The sequence below is a fragment of the Somniosus microcephalus genome, chromosome 22, assembly GCF_052327205.1.
Source record: "Somniosus microcephalus isolate GS21.2 chromosome 22, FLI_Smic_1.0, whole genome shotgun sequence".
NCBI lineage: Eukaryota > Metazoa > Chordata > Chondrichthyes > Squaliformes > Somniosidae > Somniosus > Somniosus microcephalus.
In genome coordinates, this window is record NC_141008.1 from 51,616,328 (window position 1) to 51,634,619 (window position 18,292).

At 42.5% G+C, this 18,292-nt stretch overlaps 1 protein-coding gene across 2 annotated transcripts in view; it reads right to left on the reverse strand.

Annotated features, from left to right (window-relative positions):
• Positions 1–882: 882 nt before the first annotated feature.
• rps6kb1a (ribosomal protein S6 kinase B1a) overlaps positions 883–18,292 on the reverse strand; it is a 74,701-nt gene continuing 57,291 nt past the window's right edge. For both annotated transcript variants that reach the window (XM_085964708.1, XM_085964709.1), the window contains 3 exons: positions 16,655–16,762; positions 15,067–15,179; positions 883–12,077 (listed from right to left, as the gene is read on the reverse strand). In XM_085964708.1, the coding sequence (XP_085820834.1) occupies positions 11,834–12,077; positions 15,067–15,179; positions 16,655–16,762 (465 nt within the window). In that variant the 3' untranslated portion in view covers positions 883–11,833. The remainder of the gene's footprint in view (positions 12,078–15,066; positions 15,180–16,654; positions 16,763–18,292) is intronic.

An 18,292-nucleotide genomic window follows, 5' to 3' on the forward strand; every position in this document is an offset into this window, starting at 1 on the left:
GAGATCGGCAACATGGGAGCATCATAGTCCCTTGTTCAGTTCAATCATAAAAGTGCACAAATTCAATTCCTTCTGCTTTGCATTCATGAGACAGGCTCCCTTTCTACATCTCGCACTAACCCCAGCTTTAAGTGAAACAAAAATTAAAAGCATAAAAACATGAAAGATTCAATGTTTTAACAAAATAATCAGAACACTGCACACGCACTGTAGCAGGGCTCTGAACGCAGGTCAATCAATTTAAAGAGCTCATCCTTCAAATCGGTCAGTTTGCCCAAGTTGCACCATGCAGTTCAGGAAACTTTTTTTTATCCGGCACCGACGTGGTGCCAGTTCATAAAAAATTCTGGATAACTGAGAGCTATAGTAAAAGATACGGAGAGATGAGAGCTCCGTATAAAGCAACAAACCCTGTTGCTTAGCAACAGGTTCAGAACAATGGCCACAAGTTCCAAGCATCTCTGTAGCTTAGCAACAGCTGCAGCCACACCCTTGCACAGCAACAGATCGAGGAAGGCAAGTACAATATGAAGTAAAACTTACCTGAACCTACTCCTGAATTTTGCCGGTTAACCGAGATTTCCGGTTATTTAGGTGCCGGTAAATCGAAAGTTTCCTGTATTTGTTAATGTACATTACTCCTTAGGTATGCATCACGGTGGTTTAACTTTACCAAATGGAAATGCATGCATTATGTAATTACAATATTACATCAATAGTGGCATAAATATAAAAAGAATGAATTCAAGTTTATTTTAACACTGTGTATGATGGTCATCATGTTGTAATATGGTCTCAACTGCCACATCCAGTGACTACCATCATTATTTCACTTGCGACTCTCCACCTGAATTCCAAACAGACAAAACAAGATTGTGTTCATTCAACTTTGCCTTTTAATGTTTTTTTTTTTTTTTTTTACAGCGGTTCATTCATTGACCAAATTTGATTTCAGTAATGCAGCTGAGTAAATACAAGATGATTAGCGAGGTGGGGAAAAAAAAAATGTAGCTTCACACCATTTTTACTCAGGCAACTAAACAGTGTAGTCCTATCGACATAATGAGGCAAGAAGTCTAATCCTCTAGCAGTAAAAGCACCGTACCAGAATACTGATCTCAGAGTAGTGGAAAAGTCTTCCAAAATCAGATACAATGTTCTACATACACTTCAAGTGTTGAGGTGAGATACTTGTGCTGTTTTATCAGAGTTGGAATCAAGGGTTGGGACAAAGGTTGCTTAACCTTTTGAGTTCTGTTTTAAATATTTTGCAGAATTGAATTTTCTAACCCCTGGCCAATTGTAACTACTGTAACAGGATTGTCCATGCAACTAAAGCTGGATCTACCCAAAAGTCTAATGCATGCTCGAAATTCCAATTGAACATTATAGAAAACATCCTGTCAAGCACAGTATAATAAATGTTAGGGCAGCAGAGATATCCTGCCACTAGTATATTCCACAAGTTCCAAGTTATACTTAAAGCATCCAGCAGTAGTCATTACTGTACCAACTTTCTCCAGTTGAATTCCTTTAATCTAATTGAGACATGGCATCTGAATGGACTCCCCAGATCTAGGAGTAGCCACAGGTAATATTTTAAATACAGAATGCAGCTCTCTGGTACTTGAGTTGCATTAAACTCGATTCAGAAGTTGTCCAATGGTTCCGAAGCCCTGCTAGACAAAGATTTGGCTGCATCTATAGTTCTATCACATTGCCAGGGAATACGATTTTTTCCTGCTTTGCTCTTATAATTTCTACTTATTATTCCATTGGCATTGATCAATATTCAACATGTGCAACCTCCTGCTTGCCAACCTGACACACAGGTAGTCACAATACAAGAGATCTACTGTTTTTCTGGAGGCGGGGGGGGGGGGGGGGGGGGGGGGTGGTGAGCAGCAGTGGGTGCAGGGATGGTAGGAAGCAAGATAAAGCTAATGACTCAATGATAACTGGCTTCAATAAAATAAGAATTGGGCCATCACAATACATTTGGAAGTTACTACTACATTCAACCTACCTTTGGATCTGTTTACATCAACTACCGTACATACTGTTGGAAAGATTTTGTGGCTTGTCTCTTTGCTGGTCACTAGAAATTGTGGCAATTTCCGGCATGCCATGCGCATAACAATCAAGGCGAGTCCAAATTATTGGCATAACCAGGAATAGCACATGGGTACTGGCTTCCACCAGCATTGCCGCCAACTGCAGCTTTACAAGCTTTCTAAGCCAAGTCTTTCATCTGCAAAGACTTTATCCCAACCCCCAGCTCCAACTGATTCAATGTACCCAAGAATGGTCACTTTACAGTAAGCCTGTTCAACACCTGTATCAGTTACAATTGAGCCACACCTAGCCGACAATCTGGGATACGAAGGTTCTATTGGCAGAACGTACACAAGTACTGTATTTGTTTTAAACTTCTTTACATGCTGGTAACCTTAAATGATGGTACAAGTCAAAATGTCTTGTGTGGTTGTACAACAAGGCATTCAACCATCCTAAATTCTGCTTTCTGCATTTAAGTATTCGTGACTTGATTCTGACAGGTTAATAATAGTTTCCTTCACTTATCCTACAATGCATTAATTTTTAAATTAAAAAAAGCCATCCCGATGGATGAGCAATGCAACTATAACCTGTATGGAGGTTGACTACAGTGTGAACATAGCACAAGAGAAATATGAAGGTCAATGGTAACGTGAGGACCCCCCCCCGCCAGACATTTGTATGCACAGCACTAACATCCACATTCAGCCCAAAGACCAGTAATGTCGACGGCCATCACAAGTCCCTTATAAACCAGTAATAATCCAGTGCAAACAGCTTTTATTTGGTTGGGAGATAGAAGCTTCAAATGAGGACATCGCCACTAAAATCAGCACAGAAATCAGGAGTCTTCCCTTTTGTTGACCAAGCCGTAAAATTTGCAATCACATGGAACAAAAAGGTAATTCTGAAAATGAAAGATTAACATTTTGGATGGGACCCTTGATCAGAACGGAGGTCATATCCAAAACGTCAGTCCCTTACAGAGGGGGACTGATCTGTTGTGCTTTTCTAGCAGTATTTATTTCAGGTTTCCAGCATTTGCAGTCTCAATTATCAAAGTATATATTATGAAGTTTACGCATCAAGCAACAAAGTTTACAGATGTTTAGAAGCAGATAATGGAGTAAAATGTACTGATGCTACTCAGAAAAGGACAGCAATCACTCGTCACACATCAAATTATTCACTGCACTAGAAATTCATTCAGGAAAAAAGGATGGGGGTAAGTGGACACATTTGTGGGAAACCAAATTGTTGAATAGCGTTCAACATACCCGAGGGGTATTCTGTAACTTTTTAAACCCATCACATGGTCAAGATGATAAAATGGTTTTCTAATTAAAGGTGTGCAGTCCCTCTCCTTTTCTTGTGAGTGGCTATTTCAGATCAGCAAGCAATCTGCCTTCAGATCTGTGCCAGCGCACTTGGCATGTGAGTAGCAAGCTTGGGGCAACTGATGTCCCTGATCTTCCTTCTGCTCCAGGCCTCGACGGGGGGACTTTCTCCTTTATGGCACAGAACCGAGCAAGTGAGGGCATGAACCTACGCTCCAGCTCTGTGGCCCAGCACATTAGAGGGACTAATCCACCGTAGCATCCCTTCAAATGGGTGTTAAAAACAGAATTAACTAATGAGTTACTTGGCCAGCAAATATTATAGACATCAATCATAGAATTTAAATGAAAATATTATGGAAGTAATGCCCCAAATAAATCTGCAAGGACTCTGCTGCATGCCTCAAATGTGAAAAGATTGGTGCAATACAATTGATTGTGTCTAAATTACCGGTCAGAAAATGAGGATGGTTAATGTGAACATGTTTTAAGAGCCAGTTGCTCAGTGGATGAGTACACTGCATAGCATGGTACTGAGCCATACGGAGCAGGATGGTCAAAAGTTCAATCCCTCATTTGTATTGATTTAGTTACAATTGACCACATTGTCCTCAAAGGGGGGGGAGGGGGGCAAGCGAAGAGGGAGGGGTTGTGTGCCTGTGACCCATTTAGTGTAATTACATGTGTGGGGTCACTGGACAGCATAGGGTTCAACTGTGATGCCCTCCACAGTTAAATAGCAGGCCAACACTCACTTTCCAGGCTCACTCCAAGAATGACCGGTTGGTGGAGTTACCGGAGGGCTAATGGCACACCCCAGTGACACAAGTGGGAAGGGCGAGTCACTATCATGCATCGTACAATCAGGAATTCATAGTTTTAATGCTTTGGAGCTGTCCTTTACTGGGTTTGATTTCAGGAAGCTGCCAATGGTCCTCCGTAGTCAGGTACAATTAAGTTTCACAAGAACAGCCTCACTGCGCCGCATCGATTTTCCGCTCCTACGAGGAAGCCTGTGGCCATTTTTTCAGCAGGGCCGAGGTAAGGAATTCATCATGTGGGGAATCCTCAAGCTCATACCTACATTCTAAAATTCAGCACCTTTCTTTAAAAATAAAGCAGGCAGAACCAGAGGAGGCTGAGGAGAGACTTAATTGAGGTGTATAAAATGATGAGGGGCCTAGATAGAGTGGGTAGGAAGGACCTATTTCCCTTAGCAGAGAGGTCAATAACCAGGAGCCATAGATTTAAAGTAATTGGTAAAAGGATTAGAGGGGAGTTGAGGAGAAGTTTTTTCACCCAGAGGGTGGTGGGGGTCTGGAACTCACTGCCTGGAAGGGTGGTAGAGGCAGAAACCCTCACCGCATTTATAAACGTACTTGGATATGCACTTGAAGTGTCGTAGCCTACAGGGCTGCGGGCCAAGAGTTGGAAAGTGGGATTAGGCTGAATAGCTCTTTTTTGGCTGGCGCAGACACAATGGGCAGAATGGCCTCCTTCAGTGCAGTAAATTTCTATGGTTCTATAACTTTATGCTCTAATAGGTGCTTAACACATGAACCAACAAAACCACTGATGCCATGAAACCTGGACTAATCCAGTGTCCTGGCAGCCTATCAGTTGGTGAAAAAGGGTGAACTGCTTGCTTAGTTTTGGTTTCCAATGGAGATGAGACTAACATTAAAGGTGTGCGGTGATGAGCTAGGCACTGATCACAAACTCTCCATCATTAAAACAGCAAAGTACGACTATAGGTTAAGACAAGTTTCATCACTTGTTTTACAACATTCCCAGAGGAAGTGAGCAATAATACATGAGAAAGTGCGAGTATATTTGGAACTTAACCACAATGTTAATTTAAGCATTCTAAGTACATGCCAAAAATATCACCGGGGAATAAACACACACACACCTCGGCGTACATTGAACATTTAGATCACAAATCTTGCTCATGGATCCGCTAGTTAAAAAAAAATGTTTTAAAAGATTTGTGTTTCCTAAACTGTCTAAATCTCTGAAGCCCTGAACCAATTTGTTTAGGCTCCAACAGTACACTACAACATTGGGGAAAGGCAGTTTTGAAGTTGTAATGTAAATCCCTAGACAAGCTTTTACCCAACTTCAGAGCGAGACTCCCTCCTCCAGGCCCTCAACTCCAGGCTTATCCTCCTACCTTTAGCACCAGAGCAAACCGAAACGATGATACAGCTAGCGTGTGAATGCAGCCAGCGACCATTCAAGCCAGTCCTAGTGGGCTGGACCTCCCTGCGAGGGACGGTGTTGAGACAATGCCAGCAACCTCTGCAGTAATCCAACCCGCACTAAACTCTGCCTCAGACACTTGAGCTGCACCAACCGCGTGGAAGCTGCCCAAGAACTATGGAGCATGTCTACATGAATTTCTACCTCGTCACCTGATTAACAAACTCAAATAAACGCTAATGGCAGTATCCATAGCTACATTTACAGACAAAAATAAATTTAATAGCCCACAAAGACTATACATTCATAAAGGTTTAAAAGCTTTGATTAAAAAAACCAAATTGATAATATTTCACCCCCCTTTCCCCACAAATACATATGAGCTAAAGAATTACAAAGTAACCAAAAAATCTACAGAATAAACCCCTGGGGGAAGGGAGGGCAGAAGGAAGCACTTTACAAAATGTTTCTTCTAATCTGTCGTTCAAATCAACCAGCCATTCGCGCTGCAACCAAGGTTCAAATATATCATACAAAAATAAGGATCAACAAAAACCTTCATAAATCCGTTGAAATACAAAACCTAATTTGCTGAGGTTATTATTAAGCGACTAGGCAAATCTATATTGTGTTTTGAGCTTTTTTCTTTTATTTACAAAGATAGAATGGCGGGGGGAGGGGGGGAAAGCAATTTGCATAGTTTGAGCTCGACATCAACCGAAAGGGCCCACCCATGATTACAAATGGCAGCACTGAAGTGTGTTCAATCAGCCTCACTTCTATTGAAACTCTTCCCTTCCCCAATAAAGTATCAGGTGCCCCCCCACCCCCCCCCCCAACCACCAGTCAGAGGAGAAGCCACTACTGCTGGAAGGGTGGGGGGGGGGGGAGGGGAATGGCAGAAACTCCTTGATTTTTCTTGGCAACTCATCAAACCCCACCCAAACATTAAAATGCCCAGGGCCAGGACAAGAGTTCTGTGAAACTGCGTGCTCCTTGCAAAATTGTATATGCACCTCACTTACAAGAATCCACGACTATGTACTTGAAGCATACACTTTGATCAGTGAATATTTAGGCCAAAGGAAGTTCTAAACTTTCAATGGTAGAAGACTTACGATCAACCGAGTGTTCTTATGACTCATCCAAGTGGGTCTTTTAGGAAGTTTATTTGCAAGGAAGTTCTCTACTGATGCTACATCATCCCATCAGGGGATCAGACATCGATTTAAGTTACTCAGAAAATAAGGGAAAACAGTGTAAGAAATCAAGCAAAATTCACTTGTGTTTTTAAACAGTCTCATCGTCTATAGCCCTTCAGAAATCCAACCATTACAATGAATCAAGGTGTGCAACACTCTTCCCCCTCCACTCGCCCCCTCTAGCTTTTTTCCAAAATATTTGATTAAATTGCATGTGCTGAGATTTTTTTTCCCCCAGAGGGGGGAGGAGGGGGAAGAGAGCAGCGCTGGAAGAGTTAGGATCAATAATGCGTAGGAGCTGAATTAACAGCCAAAGCAGACATTAAATTAAGCCTCCTTACACTTTGGAGTTCAATCACTTAAGACAGTTCCCCAGATGTTATGAAAAGCTCATTATACACAAATTAAAAAAAAATAAAGCTCAGCACAATTCTTTGTAAGTGTTGGATTTTATTTTTTTATTTAATAAAAGACACCAAAACTCATTCCAACACACGTTTTAGTGCTCCATAATTACAATCTTGGAAAACATAATGGCCTTTACATGATTGCAGATTGCTACATAAAAAAAATCATAGAAGGAAAGAGACTGACTACAGAACTAAAAGTAATTCATTGCTTAATTGCTATTTTCTGTAGTCAGTCTACAGTGGCTGTGAAGCAGTACTGAAGTACTACAAAATGTGAGCTAGTGCTACCACAGAGCATGTCTTTATCCCTACACCTCCCCAAATGGCTTAGTGGGTAAATAAATGCATCTTTGCTAACCTGGTAGAACATAGTTGTAGGCCGGTTATATCTCCACTCCGTCATGCACTGCCTGTGAAACACAACTAGACACAAGTGATAGGGGGAACATGCAGCCACTGTTCTCAAGTCTTCCTAAATTCAGCATGGCAGCCCTGGCCTGTAGAACGTAGGACAGTCAAGGGTGCCTGCAACCTATTTCCTAGCAAGTGCATGATCCATTTCCAATGAAGGCATTTTTTCCCCATTTTTTTAATAAATGAGATTGGACCTTGGATACAATATTAATGATTCAGCAAAGCCACCTAAGGCATAGCTCCTTCAATAGGGTTTCCGTGTGTTACTCTAAGCTAAGAGGCCCTATTTCCAGTTCCCTCAAAATAAATCAGTTTCAGAATTACTTTAGAACTTAACATTTATAAAACTGTCATTTTTGGATGCTTTTACAGGCTAAAGTGGACATTATTTCTTGAGCACAATACAGGTCACTGATTTGATTCTTCTTCTGAAATATAGAAATATAAAAACACAAGGGTTATTTTGGGCGATGCGATGGGAAAATTCAAATGTACTGGACTGCACTCATTCAAGACCTCTGGCTTTCTGACCGCAACGGAAAAAAACAAATGGAATCATGGAATGTGATCCACAAAGCATTTGTAAAAAATCCCAGAAACCTATCATCTTAAAATGGAACTGGCCTTACTCAGAAGCCAATAGACCTGATTATGTAGCGAACAGCTCTTTCACAAATAGTAACAGCAACAGTGAATTCAAAGGTAGGAGGTATGTGCACTGGGTTTCAGCCTCTCTTTGTTAACTTCTATTTTACTCCATAAAAAAAAATCAGATTTCAGCACTTAAAATACAAAAAAGGCAGTTTTTTTGGAAGTCATTGAAAAAGGTTGTATAACTAAGGTGGGAGGTAGTTATGCCCTTGTAAACTTAAAATATACAGTAATGTATTATTTCCTTTCACTTTAAAAATAAAATTAAAAAATTGTGACTTCAACTGAACTTTCGATTTAAGAGCAGAATTGCCCTCTTCCTTGAGGATGGCAAATATGGTTAGCTCTGGGAGTTTCGTTTTTAAATGGCATCTCATGCAGGAGGCTTGTTAAAAGCTCTCCAACCAACTCTCGTATGACATTGCATTAAGTGCATTACACACTGGCTGACACGTCATGCGGTTCAATCTCAGTCTGGTACAGTGACGTGTGTTGGCAGCCTCTTGTGCTGGGACACAAGTTCACACCACAATCCTCTTTAGAAAAAGAAATTCCAATCTCAGTCATGCCACCATGAGGAGCTGATGTTTGAATCAGAGGCCAAAGGGAAGAATGCCAATCACACTTCAGTGTGCACCTTGCCAGCTGACCGTACAGCAGCACTGCCAGAGGACAAGCTTAGGCACTTCCAAGACCCTGAAATTTCAAATCAGCCCAATGGAAAATGAATCAATTGTGACCGCAGCAAGTTTTAGAGCAGTTGGACTGAATTATATCCGAAATAATAAACTTCTAAATGACTTTTATGGCAAATTGACACACAGTCAGCAGCAAAGATTAGGAGCACGGCCATTTTCAAACACCCGAGAAGGAGGGCAGTTCTGGAGAGACATGGACTTCCAGCAACATAAGCTAACAGAAAATGCAAAGACGATAGCATTTCTGATGTCTGATTGGACAAATATGCTCAACTCCAAGGCTTTGCCATTGGTTGGACATGCTGCCAGCCTTGGCGCGTATCATCTACTGAGCCATGTGGACAGTTCCCAGATACGTGATTGATTGGGCGATGTGCTCAGCCTCACAAAATCAAGCCTGTAATAAATCAGCGAGTTCGAATATCTGGTACTGAAGCTTGTGCTTTTTGTAGTAAATTATGACAATTACCTATAGACAGAGACTGATCAGCACAAGTCCAGTGCCGGAATATAAATCTCTCCATTTCCACAATGTAGAGAATTGAAAATGGTGCTCCTGTTATACCACACAAGACCCACACGTCAGTCAAGAGTGGAATTCCCAGCTAAGATTTGGCTGAAAAATAGAACAGGCTAATGTGATTTGATATTGTTTGAAACATGCGTCTTTAAAACACAAAGGAATTGTTTTCTTGTACTGTAATCCTCATCACCGTCATTGTGTGTGTGTGTGTAGTTGGGGGGGGGGGGGGGGGGGGGAAATAAACGGTGAAACTAGCAATTAACCTCCTAAATAAATCTGAACTTTATGGCTGAACACACTGAAGAAGCCATTCCTTCTCACCAATTATTGGTCTCTTGCTACCATTTCTTATACTTCAGGCTGATGCACTCTGCTCACATAGCGAGGCCATTTGATTTGCCATGATTATCTACTTGAGAAATGTGGGGGGAAAAACACCCAAGTGAGACTCATAGTCCACCTTAAAGTAAATCTCGTTACCAAAATAATCACGCAACGGGTTGGGGCAGGGTGAGAAGGGGACCTTTAAATAGTGATCAAATCTCACTTTAGCAACAAAAAAAAAATTATAAAAATTAAAGCGGCCTAAATTAAGTGAGAAGACAGTGCTCTGACCCAAAGAACAAGAAATGGTAAAGAAATATTTATAAAATTAACAAGAGAATAAAATCACTGAAATGAATGGCTTCGGAACTGCTTTTTCATGTCTCTCTAAGAAGGTCTGTATATAAAACAGCCACTTTTAAACTTGGATTTAAGCTCTCTTATTGGTTCGTACTCGTAAAAAGGCCTATTGCATGCCAGACTGCCTTTCCGTGCATAAAGACATTTATGGCTTGTATCCTATGGCTCAACTGATTTCAATAGCAGAGACAGATAGAGAGAAAAAGCAGCTTGTAAAAAAAAAAAACACATTTCAGCACACACTACACTTCACACAATCAGATCTGGAAGCCTAGAACACAGCATGACAGATTCAGAACAAATTAGTCAAGTACTATAGCTGTGGAAAAATGTGCCTTTCAGAGGGTTTGATGCAGTGTCCTGCTCAGCACCGCGGCTTATCCATGGGAAGTGCCAACAGTCAATTTCAGACTCTTCGGAGGTGTTTGAGCACAGGAAGGGAAGATTTGGTTGGGGTCTAAATAGTTTACCCTTCATTTCTCCATCCCCCCTCCTTATACTTACCACATCCAGCAGATTGGAGGAACACTAGCTTTAGGGCCTAATAGCTTTAGGGGTATGTGACATGGACACCAATGTGTTAACATACTTCTGAAGGGGAAGCAGAACAGTGAAACTTAACGGGTGTAAAAAGAAAAGATTTAAACTGGAACTTCTCGCCCATAATGAGCCAGAAATGTAGGCGGGTCAGATTTTAAAGTGCTGGTAGCACATCATCACCGATATGGTGATGCACTCTTGGGAGCTGGAAAACCTTTCTTTCTTTTAAAAAAAAATCAACACAGATCTATTCCAGTACTGTGATTACAGACAGCTCTAAGAGAGTATAGTTGCAGTAGGCAAAAAGGCAGATAATGTGGTAAACTTTAAACCTCTTCAAACATTAAGTCTACACAAAGCAAACTTAGGCTTTTAAGACTTGTATGTACCAAAGAGTTAATACAATTGTATCACCATTGTACGCATTACAGTGTGGTATATAGATTTTTTTTTTTTAAATCCATGATCTCTCTCCATAAACTGTATTTATGTGGGCTCCAATGTATTACAATACAGGAATGAGCTTCTGAGACTTTGGGCTCTGATAACGTTACGACAATGTGCAATCTTTCCTATCCCGGGTGCAGACGCACCCAGCATTCTCTGCGTCTCCCCCCCGACCCCCCCACCCCCACCCGGACACAAGTTGCAGTTTGATTGTGAGATTCAGGCAAAGCCGTGCAACAACTCTGCCTTTGGTAATACTGTGTTCATCAGGCACCTAAGCAGGAAGATTTCTTCAATATCATGAACGATGAGGAGCCACGGGACTTTTCTGTTAACGTCTAGTGCAGAACCTCAAGAGGCGTAATGCTGCGTGGGACGTTAATGCCCCTGCACTGTTGCAGTATGTGCGTCTCTCAAAGGTGTTCATCACCCCGCCAATTACTTTAATCTCCCTTTTTTTTCGGTCAGTGATGCGTACGTTTTCATTGTATAATTGTCCTGAACCAAGACTTCCACGGTTATTTTTGAAAGGGGGTTGGGGGGGGAGAGAAAGATGGGGAGGCTTGGTACCCTCCCCAAAAATACTCTCGCATTTGTACTCGGTTAGTGCTCGCACACGCGCAGTCTTGCATTGATGTTCTTTTTTTCCTTCCACGTTCACCTGTCGTCATAGGTTCATGCGCAGGTGTGCTGGTCTGTTTGGGGGCACTGGATACGTTTGCTTTTTGAAAGGCACAGAGCTCACGCCCATGGGGTGTCGGATTGGCAGTGGAGCAGATGCCTCTCCACTGACCGTCACGTCCATCTGTTCCATCCCGATGTCCGTTGGGTAGTCTGATGATCCACGTCTTCTGGGTGGTTCCATGCTGGCTCCCCGCCCCCAGCAGTCAGCGGTCGAGAACTTTACAGGGCTGCAAAAATAAAGTGGCAGTAAGTGAACTGTTCACAGAAACTAACCTGCGTAACCTGGCCAAAACAAATCTATAATGTACAAAACATACAGTGGGGAACCAAACCGGGATTTTCCAACATTCTGTACAGATTTGTATACAAGAGGACCCACATTTGAAGCAACTCGTGCATCAGGTGACCTCTCGTTACTGCCAAACCAAAAAAACGTTAAAAAAAATTATGATCCACATAAAATAAAAGGAAAAAACAGACGATCAATCCTTGCAAAGCTCAGACAATTTTGGGCTCATACTTCTAACTCACTGCTTTGTCCCACAGAAACATGTAGAAATTACAACACCGACAACTTGTATTTATGTAGTGCCTTTAAATTAGTAAAATGTTCCAAGGTGCTTCACAGGAGCGTTATCAGACAAAAGAAATTGACACTGAGCCACATATGGGGAAATTAGGGCAGATGACCAAAAGCTTGGTCAAAGAGGTAGGTTTTAAGGAGCGTCTTAAAGGAGGAAAGAGAGGTGGAGAGGCTTAGGGAGGGAATTCCAGAGCTTAGGGCCTAGGCAACAGAAGGCACGGCCACCAATGGTTGAGCGATTATAATCAGGGATGCTCCAGAGGACAGAATTAGAGGAGCGCAGATATCGTGGGGGGGTTGTGGGGCTGGAGGAGATTACAGAGATAGGGAGGGGCGCGGCCATGGAGGGATCTGAAAACAAGGATGAGAATTTTGAAATCGAGGTGGAAACAGCCATTCAGCCCTCAGTCTGTGTGTTGCATTTACCCTCCAGGCAAGCAAATCGTTTTACACACATTTAACCACCCTTTTATCCACCTATCTAATCTCGAATGTTTATGCAAATTTCTGCCTCTACCACAAACCCTGGATGCGAATTCCACAGCCTCAGAACTCTGTCCTTCAGTGAACCGTTGGGTTTTTAACGACAATCTGACAGTTTCATGGTCACTTTTACTAAAAAGTCAGCCTTGCTTGTAAAAGCTTGATCACTCAATGACACATCAGGGTAATTTCTGCATGGCTCCACTCCCTTTGTGGAAAGGACCATGGGTCAGAGATAGGGCTAAAGCACCAAATGACTGTTTTAGTGACATAATTTTAAGGTGATTGGCAAAAGGTGACACGAGGAAAAACCCTTTTATGAAACGAGTGGTTAGGATTTGGAATGCACTGCCTGATAGGGTGGTGGAAACAGATTCAATAGTAGCCTTCAAAAGGGAATTGGATAAATACTTGACCCTATCTACATAATTGACCAGAAAGCTTTGAAATGCTACTTGTAATAAAAAGTCATGTGGATGTCATACTTCAGGTGCGCAAAAAGCACAAAATCACTTTTCTGAATGGCCCCTCGGGGAAAATTTGAGCCAATCAAAAACATCAACACTTTGATCACTGCTTCGGAGCAGATCTACAAAACTCTTTCCAAATTCTAGGCCCACTTGTCACCGCTGATCTATTGTTGTTTCTACATATAACATTTAATAATGTCGTTTTGGGAAGGAAACCTGCCATCCTTACCCAGTGCAGATTCACCAGAATGATACTTGAGCTAAAAGGATCAACAGGTTGCATAGACTAGGCTTGTAATACCTTGATTATAGAAGATTAAGGGGTGATCTAATTGAGGGGTTTAAGATGTTTGAAGGGATTTGATCGGATAGAGATGAAACTATTTCCTCTGGTGGGAGAGTCCAGAACAAGGGGGCATAACCTTAAAATTAGAGCCAGGCAGTTCAGGGGTGATGTCAGGAAGCACTTCTTCACACAAAGGGTTGTGGAAATCTGGAACTCGTTCCCCAAAAAGCTGTTGAGGTTGGCAGTCAATTGAAGATTTCAAAATTGAAATTGGTATTTTGTTAGGCAAGGGTATTAAGGGTTACAGAACCAGGACGGGTAGATGGGAGTTAAGATACAGATCAGCCGTGATCTAATTGAATGGCGGAACAGGCTTGAGGTGCTGAATGGCCTCCTCCTGTTCCTATGTTCCAGTCTGGCCTGTATGTGATTCCAGTCCCACGCCGGTGTGGTTGACTCTTAACTGCCCTCTGAAGTGGCCTAGCAAGATAATCAGCTGTAACAAATCAGGGCAACTAAGGATGGACAATAAAAGCTGGCCTTGCCAGTGATGCACCCCCAACCCCACGAATGGAAAAAATATCTTGCATCTCCCCATGAGTCGGAGATCCACTAGGTTCACCGTAGCAAACAAAATGAAACACAAACATCAAATAAATTCAAGCGCTAGAAACGCACTGCAAGTGAATTAGCATCTGAATTAGAAAGACAGCTTCAGCAGAACATATGCGGAGGATAAATATCAACACGCTGGCTGGGCCAGAGTGCCTATTTCCGTGTTGTACAGGAAACGTTGTGTTATCCGGAGGCTAAGTGTCCGGCAAGCTCGAGCCACCGTCAAAAATCAGGAGCCGTTTTGTTAGGTTTTTTTTCTTCTCGTGGCTTTTTTTTCCTTCTCGTGGCTTTTTTTCCCCCAACAGTCAGGCTCTGGAAAGTCTCTCTGAAGCTGTTGCTAAGCTACAGAGACGCTTGCAAGGTACAGGCCGACTGTTTAGAAGCTGTTGCTAAGCAACAGTGTTTGTTGTCAAGCAACAGTGTTTGTTGTCAGATATGGAGATGAAAAGCTCCGTATGCTTCAACATTAGCGCTGGTGTGTCCGGCAGTTTTATGGGAACGGCAACAGCTCGGTCCCGGATAGCACAAAGTTTCCTGTAATTTGAGGGAGGGATTCATCTGAACGTGTGTATTTTCATGTTGATTGACCTGCTATGCATTTTGTACTTTTATTTCTGATCCCCAGTTTCTTTGTGTAACATTATCACAGTTACAAGGCTCAAAAGATATCCGGTTCACCAGGGAGTGGAACCTATTACTAGTTCTAGAGGATTGTGTTACAAGTGCAGGGCGTGCGTGTCTATCGATGACACTGAACATATTGAGGAATATTTAATTACCTGACAGGAGTCCTAGGGCTGCCAATAAATCTGCGAGGTGAACGGATTTTTGGCTCAAATGAAAATTTTTCCTTAACGCTTTCTAGTACTGATGGAGCCACATATGTGAATCCCTGAAAATGGAGAAAAGAAACGGTCATATATTTTCACCCTCCCATTCTCTCATGAAGATGCCGACATTTGCTGGGCTACAGTTCCACAAGCAGCCAAAGCCCTCTGGTACCTCTCCCAAGCAGTCATTCTTCACATGAGCATACAGTGTGTGGTGTTAGGCTAGGCAGCAATCACAACAGTCTTTGTCCGACAACTACACACCTGCTCTTAAGATAGTTCTCAGAAGCAAGAATCGTAGTTGATCTTTTGCCTCATTAGTCTCTCACTCCCCACAGCACAATTTTTCTCAGTGGTGAGTGTCCATGGAAAATATCCCAAAAGGATACTGCATCTTTCATCTCGGAAGTCATTCTCTGAAACCTCATTCAGCCCTACAAATCTTTTGGTGATGTTGGTTAAGGGATAAATATTGGCCAGGACAGTGGGGAGAACTTCCATGCTCTTCTTCAAGAAGTGCCGTGGGATCTTTTACGTCCAACTAAGATGGAGCTCCGATTTAACATCTTGTCCGAAAGACACCACTTTGAATGGTGCAGCGCTCCCTCAGTACTGCTCTGGAGTGTCAGCCTGGAAAACGCTGCTTGAACCCCCAACCTTCTGACTCAGGGGCGAATGCTACCTCTAAACCAAGGCTGACATCCCAAAAGTAGTACATCATTTACATTTTTCGCCACAAAACAAATGCATGACTGGATATTTTCAGTGCAACCCTAGAACCAATGAGAATGTCCAAACAACCCTCCAAGTATGTCCGATTGAAACTGCCTATAAGATGCTGTGCGCTAGGGACCCTGGTATAAGTAGGATCACGCCGCGCACACACACTTCTGGGATAGCACAGTGCATTAAATACACTAGCCTTTCAACTCTGTGACCTGGATTCAAGTCCAGCCAGACTGATGGGGCAAAAGTCTCCTCAACCTGCTGGTCGCAATGGTTCTGTGTGAAATGAGTTTGGACAGCCTCAAACAAGCTCCGAGTGGGCATGATGGACCTACAGAACAAAACTTGCACCAATTGGCAAGATTGGTAAAAGTGTCACGTTGTCGCAGTGGTAGACGCTCGAGGTCAATGCTGAAGCACATTATTGGGGACAAAGTAGAGTGTTTTACACTTCATATGCTTCTGCTATACTTACTCCTGATGCTGACACATACTACATCGAGGCTACAGTACAGAAATGGGCCATTCGGCTCAACTGATCTATGCCGGTGTTAATGCTCCACACGAGCCTCCTCCCGCCCCTCTTCATCTAACCCCCATCAGGATACCCTTCTATTCCTTTCTCCCACGGGTGCTCATTTAGCTTCCCCTTAAATGCATCTATGCTACTTTCCTCAACTACTCCTTGTGGTCAACATAGTGTTCCATTCTCCAGTGCCAACATCCCTTGACTTGATGAGCACAACTTTAAAAAGAAACCACATTAATTACCTCAAACAGCAGAGGCATGCAGTACATCTGACGGGCTTACCAGGAAGACTTGATTGGCACTTTCGCTGAGGGTTGAGTCATCAGGGCTGTCAACAGGTGTCTGTCGGGTGAACTTTGAATCAAACTGACTGACATCATCATCTGATTGCTAGAGACAAAAAAAAGGCATGATTCATCTAGAATTGGCTGACTAATCCTTAGGATCCTCTCATCTTTTGTCTCCCATTCATCTTTTCTGGACACTCAGCACAACTCTGAACAAAAAAAAAATCTTTTGTTCACAGAGAGCCTGGGTTAACACGGGGCAAAGCAATTACCTTGGTGCAAAAATTCAGCAATTTTGAAACATTAGATTGAGATCTGCAAAAAAAAAAGTCTAACTCCTTTTTATGTGCAGGTTTCTTTTACCGGAGCTTTTCACATCTACAGATGCTCCCTTCAGGAGCACAGCAAGACACAAATGAAACATGCACATCCTGTACTAGTACAAGAGAGGGAGAAAAAAACCTCTCAGAAACACTAATCCTGCAACACTTCCTCTATTTCTTCCCATCAGCCGACAATACTCCAAACCTAGCATAGTATTGTGATGTTTTTATTTTACGCCACCCCGTCACATATTACAAAGTCCCATGAGAAAACCAGGCCAGAACACTGGTAGTTAGTAGAGATAACAGGACACACAGCAAAGCTAATGGAAGGGGAGCAAAAACCAAGATTCCAAAATATATACGGGAGGGGCTCCGCCGATGGATCAGAGAGGTTATTTAGTGAGTAGTCAAACCATATAAACGAGGAAGGTACAAAAGCAAAATACTGCAGATGCTGGAAATCTGAAATAAAAACAGAAAATGCTGGAAATACTCAGCAGCATCCGTGGAGAGAGAAACAGAGTTAACGTTGCAGGTCAATGGCCCTTCGTCAGAACTGGAAAAAGCTGGAGATGGAACAGGTTTTTAAGCAAGTGCAGGGGCAGGGAAAGGGGGGAGGGGAAGGAAAGAACAAAAGGGAAGGTCTGTGATAGGATGGAAGGCAGGAGAGATTAAGAGATGGTGTAAGGCAAAAGGAGATGGTAATGGGACAAGTTGAGAAACAAAAGATGGCCCTAGATAAAATGTGAATGGCACTGGCAGAATGAAAGACAGCTGCCATGTGGGAGAGAGAAAAAAATAAATTAAATAAATGGAAAAAAAAGAGGTAGGTCGCAGTTTCAATCCTTAGTCTGTACCGGAGTTAGCTGATTTCAGCCAGGACAGTAGTAGGATAGCTACATAGATCCAAGTATAGTTTACAAGCAATGTTCCTTTTAAGCTGCGCAGCGCTCTGAAGATCCAGTGCAGCCGGTAAGCCAGCTTTTACATGGAAAAACTGCGCATGCGCAGAATTTTGAACAGACCGCGCAGCCCATTAAAGGGACCATGTGGGCCAAATTTTTTTTTTTTTTTTTTTTTTAAAGAGCAAACATGGTTTACAAGGTCACCCAAACCCAAGTACGTTACACTTACTGCTATCTGCTGTTCTGCGTGTTATTTAGTGTTAAAAAAAACAACAGAGCGATTACACAGCTAACATTTAGGCGCCAGACAGTCGTGGCTGAGTGGTTCAGGCAACGGGTTAGATATCCGTTGCGGTTTCCCTGCACAGGTTCAAATTCTCCTGATTACAATTATAAGATTAG